This window comes from Neodiprion lecontei, chromosome 5 (genome assembly GCF_021901455.1).
Source record: "Neodiprion lecontei isolate iyNeoLeco1 chromosome 5, iyNeoLeco1.1, whole genome shotgun sequence".
NCBI classification, from domain to species: domain Eukaryota; kingdom Metazoa; phylum Arthropoda; class Insecta; order Hymenoptera; family Diprionidae; genus Neodiprion; species Neodiprion lecontei.
In genome coordinates, this window is record NC_060264.1 from 23,270,965 (window position 1) to 23,280,018 (window position 9,054).

The 9,054-nt window shown below is 42.0% G+C and overlaps 2 protein-coding genes across 2 annotated transcripts; one reads left to right on the plus strand and one right to left on the minus strand.

Moving 5' to 3' along the window:
* The first annotated feature begins 1,000 nt into the window (after positions 1-1,000).
* On the plus strand, positions 1,001-2,762 carry LOC107220812. Its single transcript, XM_015659552.2, has 4 exons — positions 1,001-1,068; positions 1,591-1,718; positions 1,810-1,954; positions 2,092-2,762. Exons 2-4 carry the CDS (start codon positions 1,663-1,665, stop codon positions 2,290-2,292), a joined length of 402 nt encoding a protein of 133 aa, XP_015515038.1. The 5' UTR covers positions 1,001-1,068; positions 1,591-1,662; the 3' UTR covers positions 2,293-2,762.
* Positions 2,763-3,104: 342 nt separating this feature from the next.
* On the minus strand, positions 3,105-7,632 carry LOC107220826 (E3 ubiquitin-protein ligase RNF169). The gene is made up of 4 exons (XM_015659580.2): positions 7,239-7,632; positions 6,177-6,968; positions 5,947-6,078; positions 3,105-5,863 (listed from the first exon to the last, which is right to left on the minus strand). The coding sequence occupies exons 1-4, from the start codon at positions 7,579-7,581 to the stop codon at positions 4,680-4,682; spliced, it is 2,451 nt and encodes an 816-aa protein (XP_015515066.1). The 5' UTR covers positions 7,582-7,632; the 3' UTR covers positions 3,105-4,679.
* Between the last annotated feature and the right edge of the window lie 1,422 nt (positions 7,633-9,054).

Genomic DNA, 9,054 nt, shown 5'->3' on the forward strand with positions numbered 1-9,054 from the left:
GGACGGAGGTGGTAGGAGATGTTCGGGGGTGGTTGGCGGTGGTTATTGGAGGTAGTTGGCGGTGAACGCGGTGATCGTTGGAGGCGGTTGGCGGTGGACGCGGTTTCGCGTCTCCTCACGGGGATGATCGAGCTGATCGAAATTTTTAAGTCTGTATGTAAAAAGTCGAAGTGTATCAACGAGTGGACCCACGCATACCTGTCGTTTGACCGGTTTAACCGACACTGCAGTAGCATGCAACCATTATGCCCAATTCTGTCGTACAGCACTGCCGATTACAGTCATGCACGTTCTGATGCTACGGGAAATGTTACCTGGGTCCTGTCAGCTGAGCAGCAGTGTTGGACGGTTAAATTCAACTCTAAAATTGACGAAAACAATTCTTTGACGTTCACCACAATTTCAGCACAGGAAATGTAAAACCGAACAAACGCCTTCTGCAAGCAGTTATAGCGGTTCCGACGTAGTATTTCCTGTAGCATCCGATCGTGCAAGCCCGAACGACAGACATGCACGAGTCTGCTCACGGATATACTTCGACTTTTTGGCACATCCTCGATTGGGGAATAGCCACCGGGAAGAAGAAGATATATTTCGACTTCTTACATACAGGTGGCGATTCAACGGTTCTTCCTTGTTACTTTCTCACGAATGCACAAACTATAATGAGATTCGTACATAAGCTTGATTGATGCACGTTTATGTATGTGAAAACAGCGCTATAGTGAACAGCTGTAGAAAAATGGTGGGAAAATGCTGATTGCATATTAATCAGAACGTTTATGGTGAAGTGGCTCAGTGATCGGAGATACTTTTTTTTTTAAGCGGTAGAGCGTAACATGTCATTTGTCGCAAATCTGCAGCAAGCTTCTTTCGAAAGCTCACATATGCAAGTCTTCCTACAACTGCGGAAACAGACAAACATAGTGGTCTGCCGGCAGAGTCATGCATGCGTCCAGGTGATGGCTATTACGTGAATTTGTGACAGAACGCTACCTGGGTTGTAGTTGACATGGCACTGATCTAAATCGAGCTGAAGGAGCCTCAAGACCTGCTGGCAATTTCTGGGTAAGTTTTTGTCTACCAACAGACTGTGACTCAAATTTTCCTTTATATTCCAAGCGAGTCGCTCAGGAAAATATTCTGGGCACCATGCAACCAACTCTAATCTTCCTTATCAGGGAATGATTTTTGCAAGGCGCAAGTTTGCCAGCTGGGGATTTAAAATGCATAAACAGAAGAATAAGAATTGACTGCAGAGTTTTGAATGTGCTGAATTGATATTGAGAATTCAAATACTGAACTGATCGTATTACTCGTTCAAACGTTGTGTATACGAGGCTGCACCCGCAGTCAGAAACCGGTAACACACATAATATAAGATACCGAGATAATTCCACGCACTGGAATCACCTTTTCACAGTTCGTTTTTCAATCCAAACAATCAAACAACCATTGTGATACTTGAGCTATATCATGTACTGGAATCACTTTCTCGAATCAAGTTACATTAAATAAACAGTAATGCAGAATTTAATCCGGGTAGCAACCGCTGATATATAAGGTAATCATGGCATCTCGCTATTCCAGACTGCAGCAGACCGCTTGGGCCGCATATTACCGGCTGGTTATCAACCTAAGGTCCTTACAACGTCACAAAAAATGGCCAAGTATCTCATCTTCGTCGTAACTATATTTCACATCGTTGTATCAGCTGTGTAAGTCCGTGTCCATGTACTTTTTACAAGATACATACATGTATCTAAATGTACGTATAATTTTCGAAAACTTGTCAAATGTTATTTTTAGCCAAGCGCAAGCGGCCCAAAGTGGATGCAACTGTGCAGTCTTTCCGATGAACAGTCAAACGCCAATAATCGAGCAATCGCTGCAGTACAACGTGAGCTGTGACGAGGAGGGGGCTGAGATCTGTTCCCAACTCTGCGTGGCTCTGGTAAACATTATACTTGAGTGAAACAAATAACGTCGGAACTTAGAAAAATGTTCGTTTCGCTTGAGTTCCCATGGAAAATGAATAAGAGTAAAATGACAAATACCGTTTTGATGAAATAAATTGTATTTGCAACGCAGGCTCAAGGTGCAAAGGACAAGGCACCGGCAATGATTTGCGAGAAGTTTGGCGTTCTTGTGAGCAATCTAACACCTGCCGTCTTCGCGAGATCCTGCGGCAGCAAAGACGAGTGGAAGTTCACCGGGCTAAAGAGCCCGGAACCGATTTGCTGTCTTGACGCGAAGGAGACGGCGTGTGAGGACTCGAATACTTCAGCCTAGTGTCGAATCTATCGTATCGTGTAATGCCCACGTTTGTAGTAGCTTAGAGCGCATCTGCCCATTACACATGTATCATTAAAACAAAAATAAACTTTATTAATGCACATTACACATGTACATGTCTTTGCACGATAATATTTATAAGAGACGATGAAAATATTTACATACACAGATAGAATCGATATTGTGTGTGTGTGTGTGTATATATATATATATTAAAGCAGTTCATAAAAGAAAGATTTTTTTTTCAGTGCGGATTCGTCATAAAACTGTTGTTTATGATGGAAAAAAAATCTCCTGAAAATTTGACCTCGATCGGATAAGATTTCGATGTCCAGCTTTCGAGTTTTCATTTTTACAGCGAATTAAGTAAAACATGAAAAAAATGCTTAATTTAATTCACCGTCCATTTCGGGTGAAAATATAGACAAATATGAAAAATATCAAGAGACCTTTTTTGTAGTCAATAATATTTAGTACAAAAAAAGTCTCTAGATATGTTATTCAATTTTGCATATTTCGAGAATTACTGTAACTTAAAACTGACAAAAGTGAAAAATCAAAGATAATTGTATTGAATTCAGAATAAATAAAGGTTTTTATCATTTTCTGTTTCTAAAATATCCTGTTACCTATAACGAAAAAGGCCTCGTGATATTTTTCATTTTCGTCTATATTTTCACACGAAATCGACAATGAATTCGGGTAAGCATTTTTTTTACGTATTATTTCAATGTAAAAACGAAACCTCGAAAGCAGGACCTCTAAATCTTATCCGATCGAGCTCAAATTTGCAGGGGATTTTTGTCATCATAAATAACAGTTTTATGAGGAATGCATATTGAATATCATTTTTTTTTTCCGGTGAGCCACTCTATAGACACACGCACACACACATATATATATATATATGTATATATATATATATATATATACCTTTGTAATACTCGGAAATAATATTAATTTGAAAAGAAAGAGGATATGATTTTTTTAAAGTCAACCGCAGTTAAATTTATTAGGATGGAAAATAAAGCATCTCGCGTTAGATTTACCTGCGTTTTTTGTTTCACATAGGTATGTAGTACGAAAGTATGGTACGTTGCACAGGGGATGAATCTGCGACGGATACAACGCGTGGCTACGAATCACCTTTTGCATGATATACAGCTTGCGTGTCCTCGACGATACAGCAGAAAGCGACGAAGATAACGGGCTGCATCGATTAATTCTATTTTGCACATCCTTACAAGATGACAATTGGCTGATGATTATCTATATAATTATCTGCTATATTTGCATACCTAAAATGCTGCCTGGAAGCTATTCCGTATATTTATTATTTTTTTCTTTTTTCATTTAAAAAAATGTTTGTTTACGGTAGTAATCGTTACCTCACCACTTCCACATGATTACAATATGATCCTACATCGTATATTATACGTACACGCATAATCGCAGAAATTGACCGATTCTAAGTCCATTCCATGTACAACTTAAATCTCCTCATTATTACACACTGTTCTTACTAAAAAATATATCATATTTCTCCTATATAGGCGTTGCGTTAGGGAGAAAGGGTAAAACACAACTACCGTGCGAATTTATGGTGTCCCAAGGGTGGTATATCACGATAAATCCGCAGATACCGGTTTGAGCCTGAAATGAAAGTAACGTTGAATTCTCATTGGCTTTCGATTTCCTCTTCAAAATCCCAACACCTCCAACGTGCTACTTGTTATTCAACGTTCAGTTTATATTACATTCACTACGCATAATATAACTATCACGCTATAAGTCTATAATAATATAGTGTTTAGAGAGAAAATGAGACATATGTGTCGTGTTCATATAATATGTATGCAAGCTGCGATTGCATCAGGGTCGAGGGGACTCTTATGTACAAGTTGCACTTTTGTTGAAATTTATTGTTAGATTTCGGAGTTCATCCGAAAACCCAACATATACGCCATCATAAATGTATTCATCTGCTTTTTTCAGGAATTTTAAGACAGTATAACCTTCCCTGCCGAATGGCAATATTCACCGCAACTTATAAAGTTCAGGTTCATTAGTTACCGTTCGACTATTGTCCGGATGACGCACATCCATTTTTTCTTTTTTGCGACACCACCAGTGAGCCGAACGATATCCTTCAATAAAATTTTCAATCTTTTACCTTGTATAGTCAACTAACATGCGTACGGTAATAATCTATTTAACACAATAAAAATCAATTCACGCCGCTGTCGGTACACCGGCGATACATCTATGTGCGTATGTATGGCAAGGAATTAGACGAAGTATGTGTACCGCGGTCTCTCGTCTCCCCTGCCAATCAATGCGCTTTTCAAGTTGCCAATGAACGTCACTCGCGGTGATCTTCGTCATTAGACACACCGTCTTCGAGTCACACGGCGCTTTTCGTTTTCCAGCATGGAAGTCTCCTTCCCTTGGATGCGCAGCTGCTTGCTGAATCGGTCTCTGATGCCGACGCCGTCAACTGCGAGGACCTGCTCGATGTTCCTCGAGTTGAACCGACTGCGCCGAGAACCTCGAGTACGCCCGGAGATCCTCTCCATCTCGTCGAACTTTGCCTGCAGCCTCTGGGCGAGCTCAAAATCCTTTTTCTCCTGCAGGAGCAGCCTCTCTATCCGCCGCTGCTCTTGTACTTCTTCATCTTCATCCTCCTCCTCCCCCGCTTCTTCTTCTAGGTCTGAACATTGCATTTCAGACTCTTGGTGGGATTTCGTCGTCGTAGTTTTTTCGCCTTTCAACTCCCCGCCGCTTCTGGTCAAGGTTCTTGTAGACTTTCTGCTACCGTAGATCGCACCCGTCTCAACCACAGACTCCGAATCAACCTGCGAATCGGTGTCCTCGTCCTCGGATCTGGTACACCTGCCTTTCTTCTGCTGGGCACCAAGTCTCGGGTTGGTCGTTTGCTTCGCAGCTGACTTAGTCGTCTCTGTGAGCAGTTTTCGTACGGTCGCACTCTTTTTTTCGGTAGCCGTGCAACGCTGCTTCTCAGGCGCTTCCGTTTTCTGCAGTTTACTCTTAACACCGCGGGACATCTTCCGTTTTTTTATCCTCTCAGCAATATTTTCGACGGCTTCGTTGGGGCCATCCAACGGGAGAGACCAAGAATTGTTACTGGAGGAATTTGAACTTGACGCCTCGTCTCCGGAGTTGTTCGTTTTTTGGTCCGTATTCGTTTCCTCCCGGTCATTGCTGGACGAGCAACGTTTCCTCCGCTTGAACTTTGCTGGGCTGTCGTACTTTTGATGTGCCATTGAAAGTGCCACGTCCTCATCGAGGATCAACTTCTTGCTCACCTTAGTACCGTTTATTATCCTGTTTATGTTTTTTGCATAGTTTTTATTACCATCATATGGAATTTCTGTGGACAAATCCAGCCTGCGGACTGTCTCTGACACCTGAGATTTTGTTAATTTGCTCGGATTTGGCTGTGGTTGGTTCGGACAGTGTGATGTTGATGGTCTGCTTTCCGGTTCATCTTTCACAACATTGCTAGTGGTTGGACGATGCTCTAATTTCAACATTTTCTTCGTTTTTCCTGAAAAATCAAATTTATTGTATAGTTCGGATGGAATGTGTCACAGTACAAATGATGTGGGTAGACACAGAATAAAACATTACCTTTGAACGCGCTGTAGGACCATGTCGACAATCGTTTCAACTCCATTGCTACTGGAGGTTTGGGAATGGCGTTTTGTACTTGTTGCAATGTGGCGACAACTCTGATCAGCTTTGGGTCAATTGGGCAACCATCTGAAAACGATTTCCAACTGTAAGCCTTGCATTGTTTACTATCCAGTTCTTTTTCAATAACATGTGATGATAATTTAACATCCAGCATTAAAAATTACCTGGCGTTACTCCTAGTGGTGTCCTCGGCATTGCTTTAATGGGTTTGAAATGGTGTATCTCTATGTTTATGCTGTCATGGCTGCAGCTACTCTCTGCACTTCCAATGCGCTGGTCATCCCCGCCAGTCGCCAAGCAAACCTCAACACCGAGACTTTTCGGTTTCCTGTTTAAGACGTCGCTGGGCACATGGAGCTCCTCCTTGCTCTGAGTGCCATAGATCTTCGAAGTCGAGCAGCTGGGCTTGGACACATAGCTCTGGGCTGGCAGTGACCTGATCTTGGTCGCGACTTGGTGTTTGGTTGACTTACTTGTAGGGCTCGTGAGCTGGTCGCATTTTGGGGATTGGAACTTGTCTGCAGGGCATTTATGGGAATTGGACATGCCTGCTTTTGCATCGGAGGCATACCTTTCCGCGCGCAGTTTAGAGATCAGAGCAATATTCGAATTCCACTCTACTCGCTCTGTCAACTTGGTCAACTCAGTCGCAGTCGACTTGGCGATTTGCATCTCTCTGTCGCATCCAGCTTCTCGCTCGTCGGCATGTTTCTCCCTCACCTTGACTTTGTCTCCAGTATGTCTCTTCGCTAAATCTTTTGCGACTGCGCGATCCTTGACCAACCGTGTGATATGTTGCCGCTCCTCTGCCTGTATCTTGTGAATCAATGCCTCGCTCGCAATTCGCTCCGCCTCTCGTAGCCGCCTTCTTTCCTCTTCTGCAAGTTCGAGTTGCGCCTCGTATTCCCGCCGAATCTCACCAGCTGCGCTCAAAATTTTGTTTGTCCTTCCAAATCCTAATGAAGGAAAAATAATGGACATTTTAAACTGGTTTGTTTACAAAATGGAAGTGGGAGGGGGAATTGGCGTTATTGTCAGTTGCGATACAAGATTGCTTATTTGCATTACAATTCGAAGCGAGATAGGACAGCTGGAGAGATGCATGAGATCCAAGAGCGAAGCTGTGGAGCAAGCAGACTGGCCGAGGGTGAGAAAATTAAGACTCAACTTATTTTTGAATGAGATATAATTTAGAGGTTATGTTTGTTTGTGGAGTCAGGACCTACCGGAATCGAGGTCAGTGTCAACGCCGTCGTGTTTAGCTTGTATTTCCTTGGAGAACCTGGTCTTGATCAGCGTCCATAGTTGGCCGTTGACGAGAGTGTCCGACTTGGTAGCCGTCCTTAGCCAGGAACCTACTCTGACTCTGCAGAGGGGACAGCTTAGGCTGTTGTGCTGTATCGTACCGTTGAGGCACCTCAGGCAGAGGCTGTGGGCACAAGGAAGGGTCACAGGCTCGATCAGGATTCCCCTGCACACGGGGCACATCAAGTCGGCAAGATTCAATTCCGCGGACGCGCGCGAAGGAAGGTCAAACAATTTTGACGTTGGTTTCAAATACGTCGCCATTTTTCCATCGCGAGTTTTTCTCTCAACTTTTTCAACTGCTCGGGATAGCAGAAGGAACGCTTAAAACTGGGATGGCGGCTACCGCGGTCCTCGTTCCGCCGTTCCGAGCGGATCCTGATTATTTTTGATGGAGGAAATTATGAAAGCTATACCCTCTGATCCTCCTGGTCTTTATTCTTTTATCACTCGACGTGCTATTCGATCCGACTTGAATTACTTCGTATTTACACATGCATGTATCTCTTGCATAGGGTCTTCTTGTCCATGTCCACTGTAGCCCAGTATTAACGCGAGGGAATCCGCCTACAGTGTGTAGGCATTGTTTTGCTACTTCTTATGACCTGCATTTTGTAAGGTTTATGACGAAAGCAGTGTCAATTGCTTATACACAGGTGGATTTAATTTGCCCAGATACTCATGAATACTTTGCGGACTGTTATATCTCTCGATCTGTTTCAAGTATAAGGTCAGGTTTTCTATATTACCTATGTATCCAATTTTACAATGTCGGTACATATCGCATAACTTTTTATTTCATCAATTCACTTATAATAAAGTTACTTTTTATGGAATGTACACTTTTCCGCAGAATGACGAAACCCTAGAGTGTCGCTTATTTACTGTGTTTACGATTTTTTTCCGTCTCGCCCCCCAAGTTACCTTCAAATAATTCAAAAGCAATTACCTAATTTTTTCAGATATTTACCTCAATTCAAACACGTGCCACCAAGAGGGTGGATTTCCCCATTTAAAATACACGTGTTTCGGACACATTTTGAGCATATATCTTATTGTAAAAGTAATCATGTTCAAAGAAATCCGTATCTGTGAGGTTTTAGTGGCATTAGTGCTACTATCTGAGAAAAAATTCACATCATCATACCAGGTAATCTAGACAAATTGCACTTCCTTTAAATAAAAAGAAAAATGAGATTTCGAGGGTGTGCACTTCGTCTAGATTGCTTGATGATGACGTGAATTTTTTCTCAGTTAGTAGCACTAATGCCCGCTAAAACCTTCCAGTTATGGATTTTATTTGAACATTATTACTTTTACAATAAAATATCAGCTAAGATGTGTCCGAAACACGTGTATTTTAAATGAGGAAATCCACCATCTTGGTGGCACGTGTTAGAGTTGAGGTAAGAATGTGAAAAAATTAGGCAATTATATTTGAATTCTTTGAAGTTGATTTGGAGGGTGAAACGGAAAAAATTCGTCAACACTCTAATGTATAGCCTATTTCATACAATTGCATGATCAAATCGCTAAATGGTACAAGTTTGGAACATGTCGCACAATGTATACCTATATCGCGGTATGTCTATTTTGCAACTTTCTTCAAGGATTGGCGCAGATTTTAGCTCGCTATATATATACGCTTGCAATCGTATACAGGTAAAATATCTAACTGCAGTAGGTCGAGCAAACAAATTTGGAAAACGCATATAATGCAATCTGGACGAACGGAGC